This window comes from Parus major, chromosome 1A (assembly GCF_001522545.3).
Source record: "Parus major isolate Abel chromosome 1A, Parus_major1.1, whole genome shotgun sequence".
Classification (NCBI taxonomy): Eukaryota; Metazoa; Chordata; class Aves; order Passeriformes; family Paridae; genus Parus; species Parus major.
In genome coordinates this window covers 69,747,727-69,769,779 of record NC_031773.1, presented here as the reverse complement: position 1 = coordinate 69,769,779, position 22,053 = coordinate 69,747,727, and the positions used below count along the sequence as shown (strand labels likewise).

The 22,053-nt window shown below is 47.9% G+C and overlaps 1 protein-coding gene across 3 annotated transcripts in view; it reads left to right on the top strand.

The window, feature by feature from the left end:
• The window catches only part of IQSEC3 (IQ motif and Sec7 domain ArfGEF 3), a 91,401-nt gene that overhangs the window by 51,751 nt on the left and 17,597 nt on the right, over positions 1-22,053 (top strand). For 2 of the 3 annotated variants that reach the window (XM_015627536.1, XM_015627535.1), the window contains exons 1-3: positions 6,498-6,581; positions 12,733-13,811; positions 17,910-18,071. In XM_015627536.1, coding sequence (XP_015483022.1) covers positions 12,739-13,811; positions 17,910-18,071 — 1,235 coding nt within the window. In that variant the 5' untranslated portion in view covers positions 6,498-6,581; positions 12,733-12,738. Of the gene's footprint in view, positions 1-6,292; positions 6,582-12,732; positions 13,812-17,909; positions 18,072-22,053 lie in introns of those variants that run through there. The other variant, XM_015627534.2, reaches the window with a different exon arrangement.

Here is a 22,053-nt window from a genome sequence, read left to right as displayed (position 1 = left end):
TCCAAATGGGAGTGAAAAAAAGATAGAAAAAGAACTGGGGCCTCAGGGAAGAAATGTGACATGAAGTGGGTCAGTGTAAGTGAAGCAGCAGAGACAAAATAGGTACAAAACTGGAAAAGTGGAGCTTTGTGCCTACTGCATAAGGCTGTGGGGGTGGTCACTACATTGGGGAAAGGAGGAAGGAATGCTAACCATGCTGTTTCTATCTTGGTCTTCAGCCAAAGGGCAGTGCAAGCCTCTAGATCTGAACACAGTGGCAGTTAAAATCTGGATAAAGGTGGTGAAAGCTGTTTGGATTGTCTGTATTGAAGAGGATGGTGATTTATAGCTGTGTTCCTCCTTATGTTGAGGAGAACAAATCTTCTTTCTGTTTGGTTTGACACAAGCAGTGACTTGAGAATATAAACAGAATTCATCTGAGTTACACCAAGATCTACCCGTGAAGAGGCTCACCCACTGCCTTCACCAATCAATTACCCTGGTCCTTTAGGAAGGAGCCCAGAGGTGCAGTCCAACCTAGAGGCCACCACAGCAGGTAGAAAAAGAAGGCTGCAGAAGCCCTTGCCAAGAGCCATGTTCCTCACCCAGCTCGCTGCTGGATTGGGAGAGCAATGAGCTGAGGGACATGCAAGCTTTCCTTGCCTTGTAGAGACCCTGCTGCCTCCCAGCCCTGAACTAATCTCATTTTAGCAGTGAAATTCTATCTTCTGCATGATTGCACCGGCAGGCTTTTGTCAGCAAATTTGGTGATGTTCAAACCTGCCTCAGGGATGAGGAGCCAAGAGATCTGACTCAAAGTGGCAGAAAGACTGCTGCTGAGAAGCCAAGTTTCTCTTTCCTGGGGTGCTGAGCGGGCAGTTACACTAATGCAGGGTGCCATCTGCTTTTTCCTTCTCTAAAAGGTCGTGTTTACCAAACATTGCAGAGGCAAGAAAGGTCTGGGGTTAAATTAAAAGTAATTAAACCCTGCAGAGGAGGACCTTCTACGCCTTCAGTGTCCACTTGGTGCTCTTCACACCTCAGTGAAGCACAGGTGCCCTGTCCAAAGCAGCCACAAGTAACGTGGTCTGCAGTGCCGGGCTGTGGGGCTTGTGTCTAACCTGCAGAGACAGCACAGCAACCAGCCCGGGGTGCCAAGCCCTGAGCTGTGACAGGCAGCTCAGAAAGGGGCCCCCTTCCTCAGCTCAGCCTTGTGCTCTGCAGCTGGTGAAACAGGAGCCAGGGATGGGAAGAGGAAAGAGAGCTGTGCCAGAGAGGTGGCCCAAGTGCCATTCTGAGGTGTCATCCAGCCCCATGTAGGAACTATGAGAAAAGAGCTCTGACAGCAACCCACAGCATCCAGCGTGGCCAGCCCTGCACCATGAACACCTCATGAAGCGAGAGCTGCTTTAGCTGTTCCAAGGCACCCGCTGGAGGAGCCTGTCTATCCTCTTGGGAAAGCAGAGATCTTAGGCCTGTGGTAGATGAAATGTGTCATGGACAGCCAGGCCCTCAGACCTCTGGACAATCATCTTTGCACCAGGAGGGCATGGGCTGCTTCAGAAACATTTAGTTCCTGTAGTGCTGTTCTGTAGCAAAAAGCACAACAGCACAACAATGTGGGAATTACACAGCACATGGGGATCAGGTTTAAAGATTAAATCTGAAATGAAGGCCCTGACTTTGGCATGTTGGTCCCTGTGGGACAGGAGGCTCTTGCTGGTATTATTACATTTCTGTCTGCTTAATGTACATCTCACTGAAACCACTTCAGGTGATGCTGAAAAGATGTTGCCTGGTTCAGTCCGTGCTAAAGGATGTTAAATTTAATTGATTCCCAATATATTTACTGTACCATACTGTCAAATCTATTTTACAGGTGTGCATGCCAGACCTTTTATGAAATAAGTAATATATTCTGGGATGGGTAATGAGCTTGGCTAATTACCATGAATTCCTCCTGGGTAAAACTAGTGTAAGAAGATGGTTTGATGCCACTGCTTTGCAAGGTGTTATGTGAATGTAGACAAAATCAGAATCTTGTTCCTATATTTGTCTTTGTTGGGGGATACTGTCTGAGAAAGCTGCAGCTTGGCTGGCAGGGGATGATTTGCCAAGATCAAGTTCCAAGTTCCCTGCCTTTCTGGCAGGAGAGACTTTTGCCTTCCATCAGTTTCAGCAGGCTCCCAGAGAGCATTGCCTCCAAATCACCCTAAAACTTGAACTTATAAGCAAATCAGAAGAAATTCTTTTGCACTCAGACCCCCTGCTTGTCAGAAATCTCTGAACCTTGAAAAGATCCCATAATATATTGCCAAGCCTGTCTCAGCCTTTTTCTTTTTTTTTTTTTTCACTGAATTCTGATGAACCTATTCACCATATGTCATGGGTGTCCTCAGGGAACACGGAGATGAAATAAACTGAAAAGGCACTTTGGACCCTGCTAAGTCAGCAGTTGATTTTTTTTTTTTTTTCCTGAGCAGGAAAGCTTAGGAAAGACAGAGGCAGCACAGGTTCTTGCAGCCATGGGGTCTGGATTCCATTCTACTGGCATTAGCTAGTGAACTCTTTTTCTAGTTCTCTATATGGTTCTTTGTAGGGGTTTTTTATTCTGACATCTCTGCAGCTTTGAAGCCTCATATAAGTCTAAGGCCATGAGAGGCAATTAATCAGGCCATTAATCACTTACAGCAATTTAAGAACAGTATATGTTTGATAGCCAACAAATCCTCACAAGGAGCACTGTGAAATGGATGCATATATTTTTGTGGTATTTCACAACTAGTCCAGGTAGTCTTTGCCTCAGTTACAGGTCACAATCCTGCTCACCAACCTTGAACACCATGAAGAAGACATTTGGTAAGTTATACACGGGAAACAGAATTCTCCTGGAGTGACACAGGGACACAAAAAAGAGCTGAGATTGGCCTCCACAGTACTTTTGTAACACCTCACAGCCACAGCTTCCTTCTGTATGATTAGCTAGACCTTTTTGCATAACCATTGTACCTGGTAATTTTGAGCGAATTTTGGCCCTGAGGAAATTCCACTCACAAGCACAATCCATTCTGTAGGGCTGTATCCACTGGGCTCGGAGCGTGCACGGAGGGGGAAGGCAAGGTTGGTGTGAATGGGTGCTGAGCTGGGGTCCTGATCCCAGCACAGAGTCTTTAGGGCCCTCAGTAATGCTCTGGGAGAGCAGTGCTGGGGTGGATGGTGCTTCTGACACATCTGTGACTGAATAATCCCTGTGGGATAGGGCCCTCCTGTGCCTTGAGGAATAACCTAAATGCCCAAGGAGGTTCAAGGAGGCTTCTTGAGCATTTTGGATTGATCCAACACCCTGTGCCTCACTGGCCAGGGTCAGAACTGGGTGTGGTGAGGGCTCCTAGGGTCAGACACAGCTCAGTCATCAGTAGGTCCGTGGTGATGTGGCAAGTCTGAGGTCAAGTTATGGAGTCAGTCTTCAGGGTCCTGATCAAGCGTGTCCATGGCTGCATAAAGAAAAACCTGTGGCAGGGCTGGAGACCAGCACTCTTAGTGTTGCTGGGGCAGGGATTGATGGTTCCAGGCTGGGGAGAGAGCCTGGGGAACCTTCATGTCTGGAAATATTTAAGAGCTGCCTGGAAAAGGCCCAGATCAACCTTCTCTGCCTCTGAAAATGGCCCTTCTTTGAGCAGGGTGTTGGAGGAGAGACCTCCAGCCTTCCCTCCCAGTCTGGATTAGTCTGATTCTACAAAGCCTGCTGCTTTTACTTCTATACTGGTGGTGGATGCAGGATATCCTGTCACTGTGCATGTTCCTCACTCAGTCTCTACACTGTGTGTGACAGAAAACCAAGCAGAGGGATGCACCCACCAGAGGTGACGTCCTCCTCGCAGAGCAGCGGGGCTGAGCGCTGCAAACTCTTACACACACCCCATGTTCCACAGCAGTCCTCAGGAACACTGAGCTGAGCACATGTGCCAGCTTAGAGGACCATCATGTCAGGGAATACTGGCTGGCAACTGGAGTCCATTCAGGCTCCAGGGGAAGTCAGGGGAAGGTGAGCTCTCCGTCTGACTGCCTCGGGCCGTGCCCTGCCCTGCAGCAGGTCTGGGGTAGCACACTGGGCTCCGTGGCCTTGACTCAGCTGAGCCATTTGGAGTGTGTGTCTTGCTGAATGTTGAAATAGCTTTATAGGGCACAGTCCAGCTCCCACTCAAATGCTGGGGAAGCTTCTGCCATGCACTTCAATGAAAATGTGATCAAATCTGTGTCACATCTGATTGTCCCTTAGGCTGAGCATAAAAAATTGCTGCTCTGCTGGTTAAAATCAGAATGGATAGAACAGGGGCTGCCCATAAAAATGTTACAGTGTAACATGTAGGGGAAAAGTCCTTTAGTAAGATTTCCTGCAATGTGGATAGACATAGGAGAGAAAGAATTAAAAGTAAAGAGTTAAAAATAACTTCAAGTGTAGGAAAAATTGTAGGATCAGGAATAGAACAATGCAAATTTTGATAAGGTGTTCAACATAAAAGAACAGTTTTATCCCTCATTTTAATGTATTTCCTGACTGATCAGCATGCAAAGATGCCATTTTAATAAGCTTTGACAAAGTTGGTTATATAGCATTTGTTTAAGAGACTGATTTCTTCTGTGAGTTTATTTTTTAAGTCTAAGTGGTGGCTATAAGCATGTGTATAAAAGAAGGAACTTTCTAAATTTTAATCCTTCATCTTTCTTAATTCTGAAGTTGTGGTAGTGGCTGGCTCATCAGATTTGGAGTCCTCTTAGAAACTATGGGAATATTTCTAAATTTGATTGTTTATCTGTTGAACAGAAAAACTGCTGTTGGAGAGAATAAACTTCCTTTTAAAGTACTAGTAAGTGTGCAAAAGTGGTCAGAGGCTTAGGAGGCAAAGTCTATTTACAGCTAGAAGATTTGAACTCTTAAGGGCTTACAGCACTTTTGAAAATAAGACTTAAATGCTTCAAAGTAATTTGGGTGCTACATAAAATCATATCTAATTTTCCTCTTTTTGCTCTGACATCAACACCAATCATAAAATGATTTATTGTCTAGTTGATAGCAGAACTGGTTTTATGTGGAGCAAATCCAAGAGAAAGAGATATGTTTCAGAAGTGAATTAAATAATTCAATAGTGTTTAAGTATGGGAGGCAATACACATCCTTGGTTTCAGTGAAATTAAATGCATTGGTTCTGTAGTAATTATTTCTAAACTGGATGTTGGTCTCAGCTGAATGCTTATCCCTTGGAAACCACTGGAACTGTGTCTGATGGAACTGGTGCTGTAGCAGCCAGAGTCCACGTAGGCTTCCACACTCTTGGAAATCATAAATTATTCCCCCGTAGCCAGAGGAAGGAGGCTAAGGTAACAATGAATAAACACTCTCATGGTTCAAACAGAACCCCAGAATAACAAAATCCTGTTTGAAATCAGATGATTTTGGAATATACTTGGCAAGAGGGGTTAAGTACAGACTTCCTCATCACTTCAATGGATCAGACATATGCTAATCCCATCCTGCCCAGAGCAAGACATCAACTCTCTTGGAGTGCACTCTTGTCAGGCCCTGGATTCACACAACTGCTGCTCTGGCTGACAGGAGAAAAGAGAACTTTCCTTTCTCCACAAGATCTCAGTGGCACAGCTATTTGTGGGTCAGAGAGAGGCAGCTTCCTTTATGGAAGTTCTGCAGTCTGCTCTGGCAGTGTTGGAGACACTCTTTAAAGGGTCAGGATCTCAGGGCTGGCTGGCTCTGCTGCCCCTTTATGGTCTCAGCTCTCTGAGAGTTTCTCTGGAAACTCTGCACCATTCAGCCCCCCCTGCCCCATTTCCCACATGCCCTTAGGAACTCCAGGGGAAAACTGGTTCCTTGGGATCCAGACTCCGTGCCAGGTGGGACTCAGGACGTGCAGAGATGCTGAGCAATAGGCAGCAAGTGCACAGGGGTGATTGCCAGCTGCTCCAGAGGGCAGGAGAGGTGTCCACAGGCCATGACACGCTCCTTGGCTTCCCACCTCCTCCAGCTGCAGCACCTGGAGCAGAGGCAACCAGGCAGCTTGGGGAGTCACGGGATTGATGTTCTTACAGGGGTGCCTGCCCTTTGAGAGGGAGGCACCAGAGCTTTGGCTGGATCAGCCTCCAGTCCTGATCCACCACTGGAGGATCAGTGCTCCCCAGGCTCCCCAGACATTTAAAACGCAGCTCAGGGGACGAGTATAGCGAGCAACACTAAACATGACCATAAATCAAATATAATAGAAACAAATAAAAAAAGCGAAACGTTGCGTTTTGTTCACAGTGACGATCCCAGCGGTTCCACAAGCAAGAAAGCCGGGTGTGAAACGGAGGATCCGAAGGAGGCCGGCAGACAGAGTGGCCAGGAAGGCAGGTCCGACACCCTGACGCTAAAAGCCCAGCATGAGGAGCTCCAAGAAGAGCAGGCAGCGGGGTGTTCCCCTCTGGTGCAGAAGGCGAGCCTCCACCACACGGGCTCCCCAGTGAGAGTGCAGCGCAGCAAAGGGACGGCCTCGTGTTCCCATGCGGCTGCCTCCGATTATGAGCTCTCCCTTGACCTAAAGAATAAACAGGTACCAAGGCTTCCTCCTCAGGCTGGGGGAGAAGGGGATGGGGCGGGTGGGACTGCATTTGCACTGTGGTGGAATGACTTTCAGCAAATACATGAGCCTTTTGTTCACCTAGAGCTTTAGCCCTGCCTAACCGGCCCTTTGGCTACAAGAGGCTGATGGAGGAAGTGGCTCCTCCACCTGTGAATGAGTCACCCTTTCACCCAAACCTGCTGGTGTCTGCTCCTCATTGCCTGGATTCGGTGGTCCAAAATGGACCTAGAAACCAGTTGTGAGTGTAGGCTTAGAGATGGGCAGCCAAGAGCAGCAGCATCCAAGGGTATGCCTTGCTCACAAGCGTACAGTGTCCGTAGGGCTCCCAACAACTGGTTGTTCCGAACGACCTCCCCCATGGGAGAGTCTCCAAGAATCATCTTGGCATCTTGGATCACGAAGGGCAGTCCCCCAGCACACTTCTGCATTAGTGTGAGCTTTCAAGAGAAAGTGGGGTTTACTCATTGAGTGTTCTGCACAGCCTCTACCACGATGTTTGTGCACGGCTGCCACCACTGCCCTCAGCCCAGAGGAGGATGCTGAAGAGATAGGCAAGTTTACCAGGCTGAGAGAAAATGATTCCATTCTTGAAGTTGCAAGCCTTGCCTCCTGTGCCTGAGGCTACAGCCTAGCTCTAGAGCACAAGCTTGCCCATCTCTGATGGATTCCCAGCAGGAGACAGTGGGACAGGGGCTAAAAGCAGCTGGCCTCCTCCCTCACAGGTGGAATGTGTCCCCTCCCTCCTCGTCTCTGCAAATTACAGTCCAGGAGAGTTGCTGTGCAAAACAGAACCTAAAGCACAATTTGTGCCTTTTCCCTGGGAAGGCAGCTCAGCCAGAGGCTCGAGGATATGCAGACCCTGCAGTCTGTGAGGTGAGGAGGACAAGCAAACCCTAGTGACAGTGTCCAGATTGTGTTCAGGGGGAGAATTCAGTGGAAGCTGTGCTATTGCAGCTGAAGGGTCTCAGCTAATGAGGTTTCCACAGAAGTAGCTGCTACTTCTGGGACATCTCTCTGCCATTTCCCTCAAGACACAGATGCTGTCCCTAAATATACATGTCAGATCAATGACCCAATAGATTTCTGAACAAAAGAGACGCCTTGGCTCCCTAGCTCTGTCCTTCTCAAAGTACTGCATACTCAACTCAGACAGAATTCTTGCTTCACACCAGGAAAAAAATAAGAGAGACTAATGAACTGTCTTCACAAGCTAATGTGACATACCTTCAGGGTGGGCCACATCTTGACTGCTATGTATGGGCTTAGCATCCTCAACATCCTAGAGCTGCTCTGGTTTGTCCTGGGGAGAGTCTGTCCTGTGTTATTTTAGCTTTCAGGTCATGTTGCTGTGCCATTGTTCTTGCAGCAGAGGCCAAATCTGCCCTGGATGCATGTGAACAAGAGAGACATGTTTAGCTGATTGTTCATTCATGTCTGCTGTCTCACAGAACTGACCTTGCAGGGACTGAGCCTATCTCCTTGGTGAAACCACTTTTCTCACAGCAAAGGGGTCTTACAATTTGTGTGCCCCTCCAGACCCATGGGTGTCTTCAGTGAATTGCCTCCAGCTCTGGGAGGGGGGATTTTCAGGCAGTGTAGAGTACTAATTCTTCCACTCTTGCACTGTAGTATGTGTTTTTATAGATATTCCTATCAATTTACTCATCAGGTAGTTTTATTAAATGGGAATAACGGTGATAGGACCTGCACAGCGCTGTCCCAGTAGAACCCTACTTATAGCAGAATAATTCCTTGTAATAAAGGAATAGAATCTACAGTAAGAGAAGCAGGTGGAAGGAGACATTTTTAGTGTCACTGCACAATTGAAGTCACATTTACCTTTTGAAAGAGGACTGAGCACTAGTAAGGAGGGAGGGTAAAGTGCAGCCTCCTCTGCAAGGCTCGCATCAGTCGTTGCCCCTCAGCATCATCCTAAAGAGTTGGTGAGTGGCTTCATGGCTCTCCTTGCTCCCTGCCCCATGAAACAGAGAATTCTGACAATGCACAGAGCAGAAGTACTCTGTGCTGGGAGGCTGGAACAGAGACTCAAGTACTAAAGTTCCCCTGTGCTCAGAGTCTGTTGTAATGTTGGGAAAACGCATGGGACCACAGGGAAGAGGAGCATGTTTTTGGTCACACATACTCTCGGGCTGTGCTGAAGGGCAGCAGGTGTCCCATGGCTGAAGGAAAACACTCCATTAACAAATATCCCTTATAGCAATGTCCTTCCATTGTGAGAGGCTGGAGGGAGGGAGAAGCATTGACTGATAGAGAACATGTATGCTTTGTATGTCTTCCTTTTTTTTTCTATTATTTTGAGATGCATGCCTTGCCTTGAGCAACTCAGATTCTGTCCCTGAGCCTGATTCTTCTCAGGTTATAACATGGGGGCACGTCACCATGCTCAGTGGCAACCTGGGTGGAAAACCAGTGCTAGCTGAGAATAAGATCAGGCCGTGGTCTCTCCTGGAAGGGTTATAAATTTATGCCTACGGGCAACAAAGCCACGGGGTGTGCACCTCAAATGTTTGCCCATATCCAGGCCTGCAGTTTGGCTTGCCTTTTGGCTTGCCTTGACCTTGTTAAATCTCCCTTCATGTGCATTCCCTCATGGCAGTGAATATTTCACAGCCATTTCTAATTCAGCCACAAGGCCTGAATTGCTCAGAACAAGTGTTCATACTGAGGACCAGAAATGTACTAAGCTAATTATTCTTTGAAATCCCCCCGACCCCCCTCCTGCTTTTCCCTTCCTTTGGCTCTGGCTGTCGGATCATTCCCCAGAGAAGAGTAGCTTTAAGTAGGCAATTACTTGTGATTCACGGGGTTTATTAGGAGCGAGAGAAGGCCAATCATGCCTGGCCTTTCTCGCCTCTCAGATGGGAAGAGAAAGGTTCCTCCAGCCATCCAGGCATACATCTCCATTACCAGTGACTGCTGTGGTGCTAACAGATGCCCTTTCCTCCTCTGGAGAGGAAGAACACAGGCTACAGCTGTGTGAAATCCTTAATTCCTTTGGACTGTCAGTTAGCTTGGTCTGACAGCAGATGAGTACAGCTCAGACATCAGTAAGCAGCAAATGGCTGGGCTACAGCAAGGAAAAGGTGACGAGACCCACTGCTACCAGACAAGGATGGGAAGGGCACTTCTCTCTAAGGGGATGTTGCATCTGGCTCTGCCAGTCTTCTCAAGCATCACTTGGAGCTGTCCCTGTCCCTGTCATGCCTGCTGAAAAGTGCTGTAGCTTTTGTAGCCCCTTGCTTTGGACAGTGCCAGCTGATAGCGGACCCAAGGCTGGCAGAACCCAGCCTTGCACCCCTGTATGAGCTAGAAAACAGACTAGTTGTGGAGTCCTCTCACTTCAGATCTTGTTCTGCTCCTTAATGCCTTAGTTCTTTAGGAGGACTGAGATTATGGACTGCAAAAAGCCACTGCCTGCTGATATTTTTTATCGAGGTACTGACAGCTTGCTCTGTTCCTTTAAACCTACAGAAGGATCTCCTCTCACTAGCTATTAAAGTCTGCTGTTTTTGGCACTGTCCTTGCATGAGATAAACTGGCCTTTTATTTCAGATCAGCAATGACATCTTGTCTTGGCCTCTAATAAGATCAGAGCATATGAATTTCATGTTTTCAGAATGGCTGTCACCTCCTTGGAAACCTCAGATAATTGTAAGGCTCTTGCTTCTGCTTTATTTTGCCTTTTACTGTTATTCTGTCCCTCCCATTTGTTCCTCTTTCCCTCCTAACACAATTAGCTCTACATTTTCATTAACCAGATCATTATTTTAAGTGCTCACAGTCAGTTGTCAGTAATAACTGTCTGGGTTGGGCCTTTGCAGGTTACTGGTTTAATTTACATTTATCTGCATGAGCCTTCCTCCTGAAGGAATGGGCCAAGGGATGGTTCAGTCTCTTTCCAGGCAAGCCAACTTTAAACACAAGTCAGGATTGTTGGTTTTATGGCAGGATTTAAGATGTCCTTGTTTATCCAAAAGGCCTGCTGCCAGGTCTTGTGGTAAATGACACTGTATCTGTGATTATTGTGGGGGTGATTTTTAGCAACATTTATGCGGATAAACCTTTTCTGGGAGGGCAGCAGTGAAACTATTAGGCAAATGTTCTTTAAATTAGAGGTAAGCAGAGCTCTGAGCTAGGTACCTCTGCAACTGTGGTGGCCAACCCCATTGCTAAGAAAATTGCTGTTATTTGTGAGTGCTGGGCTTTTATGTTTGCCTTGGACAGACCCTGAGCTCAAGGGCAAGGCAGACAGAAAACAGAAGCCTACCTGATGTTTGAGCACAAGGCAAAGTCCCTGCTCCATGTCCAGAGAGGGGAATATGAAAGGATGTGCTCCCCATCCCACTCTCTCCCATAAATGTCAGCCTCCCAGGCCTTGCTCCAAGGCCAGGATACCAGTGCAGGCACAAAATGCCTGGGCTAATGTTGTTCCTCTCTGCCTGCCATCTCCCAAGGTCACATTATCTTCCCCTGCTTCCAGAGGAGTTAGTATTGGAAAGGTTCCAAAGGTCATTTACACTTCTCACAGCTTTCAGACCAGGTCATCACATGTACCTACATCACCCACTGATGGTTTTATCTGTAACTTACACCATGTTATGAAAAAGAAGGAGGAAGCAGGTGACAGGACACGACTCTGTGAGCTGAGGCTTGTGCCTCTGTCTCACTCTGACTGTGAAACCAATTTGCACACAAACCCAGATCTTGTGGATCTGAGTCTTTTCAGGCTGTGAGTACTGGGCCAGCAGGGCATGGTGAGGGACAAGTGCTATGTCTGGGGATGAGGATGCAGTCAGTAAAACTCGTCCTTTGGTTCTGCTAACGAGCTCATATTCACCACACGAGTGATGCAGCGAATCCTCTGCTAATTCAGGACTGACTTCACCAGCACTCTCAGTCCTGCTCTTCATCTTTTTTTGGTTTTTCCACGTGTGTGCACACATGTATTAGCACTGCAGTCTGCACCTGCACTCTGCCCTGTGAAGTGCCAGTAATGTAGACTTTAGCTCATAGACTTTAGCTTCACTGAGGTTTAGACACCTAAACCTCAGTGAAGGCAGTTTGAGTTAATTCTTCTTTTTTTTAACCCCATCTTCCACCTTCATCTTCACACTGTGCCCCTTGTCCTCTGTCAGTCACTCATTGGAACTAAATCCTTTGTCATTCCTGGAGCTTGTTAGTGAAAACCCAGCTGCAGAGGAAGAGTGGGGGGATTACCAGAAAGTTTACATTCTAGACTACAGGAGAGACCATATGTACCTGCTTTGCTGAAGTCAGTTGAGATGGTGTGTGTCGATGTATTTACATGTGTTTGTCGTTACCAGCTCAGGTAAATTCTCCTTCTACTTGTTTTTAGTATCTTGTCTCAACATTTAAAATTCAGATTTTTTTACCTTTCAAAACTGAGAGTCTTTCTTTTTCTGGGTATTTTTCTTTTCATTGCTGGCTGACACTTGAAAAACTCAGATATCAAAAAGGAAGACACTTTGGGATTCAGAATGCTTTTTAAAAGACATAAACTCAGAACAAACCCAGCCTCCACTAGCTTTTATGGAAGTTTATATTTCTCACTAACTGCTAGATCAAGCCACCATTCTCTGCATTTAAAAATTAAATTTTCTTCCTTTCCTCTGAATGATTTCTAGTTTCACTGAGAGTATTTCCTAAGGTTGCTGAGGAGGGGAGAGGCATTAGTAACATTTCTGATACAAGAGATAAAGCTTGACATGACCAGAGCAGGGCTGAGCAGGAAGACACATTGCTGGAACATTGTATTTGCAGCGATGAACTTGCCCTAAAGGCCATCAGAAGTGAGTCTGCAAGGAAAAGGCACCTGAAGGCTCCAGCTGTAATGACTGGCACTCCAGGAAGAGGCAGGGTCCTGTTACAGCTGTGATCGTAGTGCTGATGATTTAGCCAGTCATGCCCAAATGGGAACCTTCTGTCAAAATCAGGGGCATGGCATTGCAGGGAAAAGCTGATTCAGCGTCAGAAGTTCCTCTGACAGTCATTGCAAACTGATCAGTGTGGGAAGTGGGGTGACAAGAAGCCATCAATAAACAAAATAAACAATAACCGACGTCTCTGTTCTGTTTTTCAGATCGAAATGCTAGAGCACAAGTACGGCGGCCACCTGGTGTCTCGCAGGGCAGCTTGCACCATCCAGACTGCGTTCCGGCAGTACCAGCTCAGCAAGAACTTTGAGAAGATCCGCAACTCCCTGCTGGAGAGCCGCATGCCACGCCGCATCTCCCTGAGGAAAGTCCGCGTCCAGAACTCGGAGAGCTTCTCCGCGGAGAAAGCCCTGGTGGAGGGGTACAACTTTGTGGGCATCCCACTGGTGAGATCCCCATCCTTGCCAGCCACCATCAGTGGGGCACTGACCGAGCTGGAGGACTCCTTCACGGAACAAGTTCAGTCCCTGGCCAAATCCATCGACGATGCCCTCAGTACCTGGAGCCTGAAGACCATGTGCTCCCTGCAAGATGGGGGCTCGTACCAGATCAGGGAGACCTTCAGCGCTAGCTCCATGCAGCCAAACCAAGACTTAGAAGCTGAGCTGCAGGATCAGGAGAAGGAGGAAGGTCTCCTGCCAGATACTCTACCCAAGAGCAGCAGCACTCTCATGATGGCTTTCCGAGATGTCACGGTTCAGATCGACAACAAGAACATCTCTGTCTCATCATCTACCTCGGTGTCCATGGCAAACTGTCTCAGCAGCGGTGACCAGGCTGGGCCCTCTCCAGCTGCCAAGGCTGAAGAAAGCCCAGGAGAAGGGGAGGGAGAAGGCAGTGAACTACCACCTGCCCCAGAGAGCTTACCTGAGAACAGCCTCCCTTCCACCGAGGTGGATGTCAGTACCAATGGCACGGGGGACAGCGGTGCTGAGCCGGATCAGATGGCGGTGCAGAAGCTCCAGTTTGATGCAAGCAATGAGGCAGGGCAAAGCAAAGGCTCTGAGTCTGAGAATGCAGACAACTCAGAGCAGCTGAGCAGCAGCAGCACCTCCACTTCAGCCAAGTCAGCCTCTGAGGTGTCCTCAAAAGAAGCCCTGCAGGCCATGATCCTCAGTCTCCCGAGGTACCACTGCGAGAACCCAGCCAGCTGCAAGTCCCCCACACTTTCCACAGACACCATGAGGAAACGCCTTTACCGCATTGGACTGAACCTCTTTAACATGTGAGTGACTCTTCCTCTGTTTCCCAGCCTGTGTTACGCCTCGCAGGAACTGATGAGGCTCTTGGTCTAGATCCATCTCCAGGTCTTTGTTTGCATTCAAGGGTGTGACCATCTGGGTATGCAATGCACAACACAGGTTGGCTTCCCAGAAGCTTTCCCTAAATCCTCCCAAGTACTGTTCTTCTCTTCTGCCTAACAGAAGAACAAGGCCATGAGTAGTGCCCATGCTCTCACAATCCACTGATCCACTTGCTGTCCATGTTTAATCCACCAGCTGAGCCTGGGATCGCTCTGCTCCACTCGGTTGCAAAGGAACAAACATAGCTGGGACTGTAAACTCAGCCCTGGTTACTTAACATGGGGTAATTCCAAGTAAAGACAGAGGTAGAGCTGAGCTTAGCCCAGTATGAGTCATAATGACAAAATTACATCTCTGGCTGTCATTTTCCTTCAGATACTTGGGTAGATTTTCACCTGACAGACCAGGTTTAGTCACCTGTCTCTCACATATCTGAGTTTGATATCCTATGAGAAGGCTGTAAGTGTGAAAGCAAAAGCAGAGCAGAGGTTACCATCAGAGGAGGTTAACTCACAGGGCCACATGTGGATTGGCAGAAAGAAGCTGAGCTCCCTTAAGGAGATTTAGATTTGCTCCTTTCCTTTTGATGAGGCTTTTCTCATCTAAGCAAGCCACGAGAAGTACTGGGTTTTGCTTTATCATCACACTCTCATATCTCTGTTTCCATTTGAGTCCCCTAATAATGAGGATGTAATGTACCCACTTCAGAACATTTTTCCACAGGTTAGCGTGGGCATTTTAGTCAAAGCAAGGGCTGATCATTATCCCATCCTAGGCAGAAGTTTGCCACAGACAAAGGGACAATGCACGGGATTTATGTGTGTGTACCATGGAGGCTGTGGACTCCAGGAGGCAGGCACCAGCAAGAGAGGTTTTTAGGGCTGGTCTCAGAGCACATCCAGAAGTGAAGTGATGTTAGGTCAGACAGATTTGGGACTCTTACAGAACTGAGAAGGACATATTTCCAGTTCTGAGTATGGGTTGAAGGACAGGAGTAAGGAAAATAACCTGTTTGCTCTGGGGAATGATGGCTTTCCTCAATCTCTGAGCAGTATCTCTGGGACATATGGCCCCCCTTGTGACTTCCTATCCAATGCAAGGGCCATTAAGATTTCTGCAGTGATTTGTTTGTTGCTTTCCCTGTCTATTTCCAGGAAGAAGCCAGTTTACTATTGTGGGGTTTGGGATGTGGGCACTGATCCACAGGGTGTGGAGCTCAGGCTGTGTGTGTGTCTGTGTGTGTGTGTGCATCCTTTTTCCTGGCTTTCCCTGGAGCAGGAGCTGAAAGCCTGCAGTTTCTAGTGGAATCTGCCACAGTCTATCTGGCCCTGTCTTGCATTTTTGGAAGGCAGTGCTCTGCCTTGGGGCAGGCCTCTGGAAGCACACGGATGCGGTGGCACTTTCCCCTCCCCTGCTGCGCCGTGAGGGGGTGAAATCCCTGGAATGGTGAGTGCTCCATCATGCAGCACTGCTGTAACAGCTCAGTGTGTGTGGGCAGCTGGCTGTGTGGGCAGAGGGAAAGCCAGCAGGAATCCCGCAGCATTTGCTGGCTCTGCTTAACACCCCTGCAACACCAACAATGAATATCAGGGCCCAGGCTCAGGAGAGAGGGGAGAAGAGTTGTCTGCTGCACATCTGGGTAAAAGCTGCATGCTGCACTACATGGGAATACATCTGCACGTCTTCAGTGGCAGAGATGCTGCATTGCTATCAGGATCTTGTGGAGAACAAATTGAATCCTGGGAAAAACTGATGAAAGGCTGCTGTTAGTGAAAGAATATTTGAGTTATAGACTAGGCAGTGCAGGAGGGCTGTCACAGCTGGACTGTTTTATCCTGCATCCTCTGATGCCATTGTGTGTACCACCTCTACTGAGACCTGCACATCCATGCCAGGGTGTGCATTTTTTCTGGCCATATTCAGCTCTCAGCTCCTCTGGAGTGGATCCAAAGTCAGTCCAGTGACTTTGGAATCACACAGGTGTAACTGAGTTTATCCTCATGTTGCGAACACCGCACCATCCCTTGCTAAATACCAAAGTGTGCAGGTGGACGTGCATTTTGTGGATCCCTGTTGCTTAGTTTGACTTGTGTCCTAGTCATACCACCTTTGTCCTTAGCAGGAAACTTTACCTGTACTCTCCAATGGTGAACCAGGAGCTCTGGGCTGGTAATAAAGAAGGTGCACTGTTGCTTTTCCCTGAGGAAGGCCTGGGGTTTTCAATATAAGATCTTGTACCTCTCCTATTTATAAATTTAATGGGCTGATTGTTCCTGCAGCCCTCTCCCCAAGGAGGCCATACTGCCCAGGATATTTTCTTTTGACATTACAGAGCAAGCAGAACTATTTCAAGCCCATCTACTTTTCACTTGCCCGTGAGGCCGCTGTAAGGAGCAGGCCATTCTGCTGGATGCTGATCCCCTTATAGTTGTTAGACATATGTTGCTCACCCACATATTTCACCACCTGACAATGTCACAGTCTGTGCCTGTGCAGATCAGGCATTCACGTGCTCTGAAATCTCATCCTATTCTTTCCTCGCCCCTGAAACTGCCTGAGCAAACTCAGTCCTTGAGCCTTGATGAAGAACCCCGAATTTGGACTAATGATGGAAGTATGACATCATTTCATGAAGTCACCCTCTTACCTCTCTCCACTCACCAGTGAGTGGTTCTCACCAGTGAGAACCAAAGAAACGTGGCAACCTTCCTGCCTTTGCAGTGATTCACCTCAGCACAGAGCATCATGCCAGAGAGCCCTCAGTGGGGCAGACTGAAATATAAACTTCCTGCACAATACACACGTACATTTGTTCTTGTCTGCACTGTGACACAGGCACCACACAGGCTCACAGCCACTCCCAGGATACACAGGGGCTTATAAACCAGGACAGAGAGATGGGGACACATGTTTTATCAGGGCCTCTGGCAATAGAACCAGGGCTCATGATTAGTTAAAGTGAAGGAGGGCCTGTTTCAATTAGATGTAAGGAAGAAGATTTTTACAATGAAGGTGGTGAAGCACTGGCACAGGTTGCCCAGAGAGGTGGTGGATGCCTCATCTCTGAAGATATACAAGATCAGGTTGGAGGATCTCTGAGAGACCTCATCTAGTTAAAAATGTCCCCACCCACTGCAGGAGGGTTGGAGTAGACTCCCAGCCCAAACCACTCTGCTTCTGTAAGAGCTGTGTGTGCAAGCACAGACACTGGCACATTAAGAAGCAGAAAATCACTCCCACAGCCAGGCAATCAGGCCCACTCAGCACCAGACCTGTTCTCAGAGAGACGCTCACAGCCACAGAGGGAGAAAAGCCCTGTCTGGGAGCTGCTCCCTCCCTTCTTCTGACAAAGTGTTCTCTGGGTGCCTTCTCTCACACACAAAGATTTCTGCCTGAGGGTGTGAATCAATAGAGAAGGGAAGAAAAATACAGCTGAGAGTGAGGGAAGTGGAGATAAGCAAATCTGAGTATGGGATTTCTGTTCAGACAGCCAACAGAGGAAGGTAAAAAGGTATCACTCAACAATGAATGTTAAAAATGTATGAAAAACAATTTTTTTTTAACAGAAAAAGTGTTCACTTTTGGTTATCCCCCTTGGAGTCTTGAGCCTCGTTTTCCCATAGACCATGGCAGCAATATCTCCTAAGTTTCTTCACAGAGGAAAGAGCCTTTGGCCCTGGAGCAGATGGATGGCAGAAGAGTCCCTAAGGAGGCACGGTTCAATGCAGCAGAGTCCTTTGGGCAGTGGGATGCCACTTGTGATTCCCAGGTGACAGCAGGTGCTGCAAGTGACACAGCAGGTCCTATGACATCTTTTTGTCCTCAGCAGCAGCTAGGGGGGCACACAGCAAGTCACTTTTCCTCGTCCCAACCAGTTCCATTCCTGACACACACGTGGACTCACAGGAGCCCAGGCACACACCGAGGGCTGCACTGATGCAAGCCGTGGGGTGAGCCAGAGGCAACAACACCTCCAAGAGATCATGCAAACTCACCATGTCTCTGTCCTTCCCTTCCAGAAACCCAGACAAAGGGATCCAGTTCCTGATCTCCCGAGGCTTCATCCCAGACACCCCCATTGGGGTGGCACACTTTCTGCTGCAGCGGAAGGGCCTCAGCCGCCAGATGATTGGGGAGTTCCTGGGCAACAGCAAGAAGCAGTTCAACAGGGACGTCCTGGAGTAAGTGTGGAAATCTCTTCCCCTCCTCCCTGCACTCTACAAGAGTTGCCAGCCCACTCTGCCCCTGGCTGCACCTGCAAGCACTTTGTTTGTCCTCCATGCCCCTTCACCCCACTCTCCAGGAACTCCACCACTGCCAGTCCCTATCCGGCATCCCTCAACACATTTCCCAGCTATGTGTTTCACCCTTCATACCATCAGTTCTTTCATTTCAGTCCCTCCTCAGCAGGCCTGCAGTCACCTGGCAGGAGCTCAGCACTCCTGATGCTGGTAGGTTTGGGGGCTGGGAGACTGGCTGGGGTCTCATCCCATCCATATAAAGAGCCTCTGGTGCCTTCTGGGAAGTACTAAGAGAGGCAGAGGAGGAAAAATATCTGCTCCTTGCTGTGGGACCGGCAGGGAGAAGTGAATGCTGGCTACATACTCAGTTCTCTTCCTGTCCAGGTTGGCAATTATGGCCCTTTGAGTTTGTCCAACTGCATTATGAGGATAATTACGAGGTCCTGTTTGTGGTGATGAGGATATGAAAACATGCTGCTAAGGGCTCATCATTGCCACAGCAGCCACAGAGCACTGCGAACATCCCCACTCCAAAATCTCCAACGAGCTGAGCTGGCCCTTTTCAGAACAAAGTCTGAGGTTTCCTTCCTGCTTCTATTCAGTGGCTGCCTTTGCTAGATTGTTACCTTCAGTTCTGTCACCATGACCCTCTCCTGGTCACAAGCCATGCATCTCTCAGCCTACACCTCTCTCTTTCAAGTATAGCTCATTCAGAGACCCATTTCAAGGCCAGCACTCAGCTGCATCTTTCTTTTATTATGCAGAAGCACAACTCTTAGTGAGAGCTGCCTTTCCATTAGGTGGAAAGTCATTTGTACTGGGTCCTTTATTGCATTTTTCCATTCTCCAATATGTTCTCTATTCCCCTTGAATTTGGCAGTGGTTTCTCTTGAACCAAACCATACAGAAACTCCAAACCCCTTCTACTCCAGAGGAAGGCTGGAGGATGCCAAAGTTCAAGAGCCAAATCTAGGCCTAAATTTTAACATTAATTCCAGCTGCAATTGCTGCTTCTTATTGCTGCAGGTGCCTACCTAACCTTTGGTTCATCTCTTTTTTTTAATGTACTGTAGAAGTAATGATTTGTCCAGCAATAAGATACATGTGCTGTCCAGTGTCCTCACACTGAGAACTACAATTAAAAGCAGTAATTGCTTCTTTTTCTCCAGTAAGCATTGTGTGGGCTGCTTTCCCTGGCAGATAATCTGCTCAAGCCCAAACCTAGTCTCTGCACTGCAACAATAGGCTGACACTTCCTTGTAATCCTAAATTTGGCATCATCCCTGCAAATGACTGTTTCTCTGCCTCACATGGGACTACAAACTCAGTGTCAGCAGCTCATGGGGGCAGTCCCTATTGCAGATCCTGGTGTCAGCCTCCCAGCCTCCGTGCCCAGAGCTGCTGCATTGGGGGTGCCTGTTCTGTTGCTGCATGAGGCATGGGGGCCACTGCTCCATCATGCTCATTACTTGATGTTTCCACTGCCCCTCTCATGGTGACACTCCAGATGTTCAGTGAAGGAGTGACCTTGCCTGTCCTATTAACATCTGTGGAAAACAAGGCTGAAAGGTGGGGACCGAGATATTGAGGCTGTGTGTACCTGGATTCATCTTGGGCAGGGACTGTGTGTGCCTGAACATGGATCAAACAACTGGGTCTGAGTACAGGGCTCAGACCTGTGCCTGACCTCTCCAGGCAACAGATGATGGGCTTGCACTAACAATCTGTGCTGCCATCCCCTGTTCACAGTAAATGGCTGATTTGTCCTCCTTAAAGGCAAAGATAAAAGTAGACTTAAAATGAATGCAGAATGTTCTAAAACAGGAAGGAAAAGACACGCACATTCAGCTGGCTGTAGCTGTGCCATTTGAAGGTACTTTCTTCCTGTGCCAGTTCTGAGCCTGGGGGTATGGTTGAGCATGCTTGGTGGGTTTTGCAGGGAAATTTTTCGTTGGCTGCTCATGAGAGCTGGATGGGCAATGGCTGCACACCCAATGCCAATCCAATGCTTTGGAAATGAGGCATTGAAAGGAGAAATCATGGCCCAGAATGATAATCCTGGATATTTTTTCTGTCCCTGCTGCAAGAAGAGGGCTAGCAGTGTAGTGTGGTGTGCTGGCATTTCCAGTGCACTGTATCTCAAGGGCTGGTCACAACTTATGAGCAGTTTCTATGGGAACAAGAGGCAGATCAAAGACCTTTTGGCATTTTAGAACTGTCTAAGACCTAGTCTGGTTCTCATTCCCCATCCAAGTCCCATCAAACTAGCTCAGGAACACTGACACAGGCTGGGAGAACAGACTCTGCAAGGACTGCCTTGCTGTCCCCACACCCACCCACGCTTAGCAGTGTTAAGGTACATCATATTCCCCAGAGAGCATGTGGCAGACAGGAGAGCTCATACAGTAGCTTTTGCACAATTTGCCCAATACCACAGACATTTCTGTGGCCCAAATAGGCAGAGGGAGAACAGGCACTTAGTCCTGCTGAGGTCAAATGCCCAGGCAGGGTGGCTGTGAGCAGGCAGCAGGGCTTGGACAGGCTCTGATCACCTGCAGTGAGCAAGCCTGTATGCAGGCAGAGATGTCTGTGCTCCTTCACATCCCAAACCTGACCCCGGAGCCTCCTCTACCTCCCAAAAGCAATTTCAATTATTGATGCCACTTGCTGTGTTAGTTTAGCTTTCGCTCGATGTGAAAACTTATGTTGCAATTGTGTATTGTAAGCAATGTTTCTATTGCAGCCAGGTTGAATTAACCCAGCTGCATGAATAAATAATAGGACAGCTTTTAAAACATCTGCAAAAGTGTCAGCCTCCCTTGTGCATTTGGAGGCAGGGCAGAGCTGCCCAGGTTACAAACTCCAGACTCAGCTGTAATGTCCAGGCACAAGTCTGTACTGTGCAGAGTTCTCTTGTCCTCTGCAGGTATTGGAGCTGTTCTGGCTGACAGACAAGGCAGCCTCTGCCTGTTCCTGCTGTCCAACAGCAGAGCTCAGGACTGCACAGCAGAATTTGGCACTGTGAACACAATCCCACTTTACTGCCCACCTAGCAAACATAAAACTCCAGAGAAGTGCTATGCTGGTTGCAAAGCCTTTTATGTAAAAGGGCAAGGGTTTAGGTGAGGTAAGCATTTTATGAGGATTGAGCACTTTGGTGTGCTATTTTGCCTTCCCACACCTTCATGCCCAGCACCTAAATGCCCTGAAATTATAATCTCCCTCCCATCTTCCTGCTCTTATCTTCCAACCTTTAATGGATTTCCTTGGAACTCAGAAAAGGTGTCTGGATTATTAACAAGTAGTTCTACATGCTAGCCAGAGGAACAACAGAGAGAGCAGGAGATTTTCTACAGTTTCTGACTATAATTGACACACACACACACATTGGTAACACTGAACCACTCAGGTCTGTCTCTTTAGGAAGATGCAGTATGTAATTTTCTTGTTTAGAAAAGAGCCCAGTCTTTAAAACTAGGATATATCTCACCTGTTGTGGGCCACCACCAAGTTTAGTGTCTTCTAGAGATTTATGAATTCCTTTTGTCAGTGGAGAGACCCGGGGCCCTCAAGAGTATTGTTTTTCTCAGTGTGCTAGTTCAGACGAGCAGCTTTTAGGCATTTTGTGTTACAGGGCATAAATCCCACCTGTAACCTATTTTCAGCATCCCACAGAACAACCATTCACTGTGATCAGCATCCCACAGTAAGACCTAAGGATGTCCTTCCTCTGCAGCCAGTGAGAGGGAGTCACTGGGGACCTGCCCAAAGGCTTCAGTGTCAGGGAATACAGCTGGAGAGAGGTAGCCTGGCCCATTAAACACCTCTGTGGTACTGAGCAGTTTCAATCAAATCTAATTGTCAAGTACTGCAGAAAAATAATTCTGTTTCTTTGAAACAGGCCCAAGGCATTAACCCATAG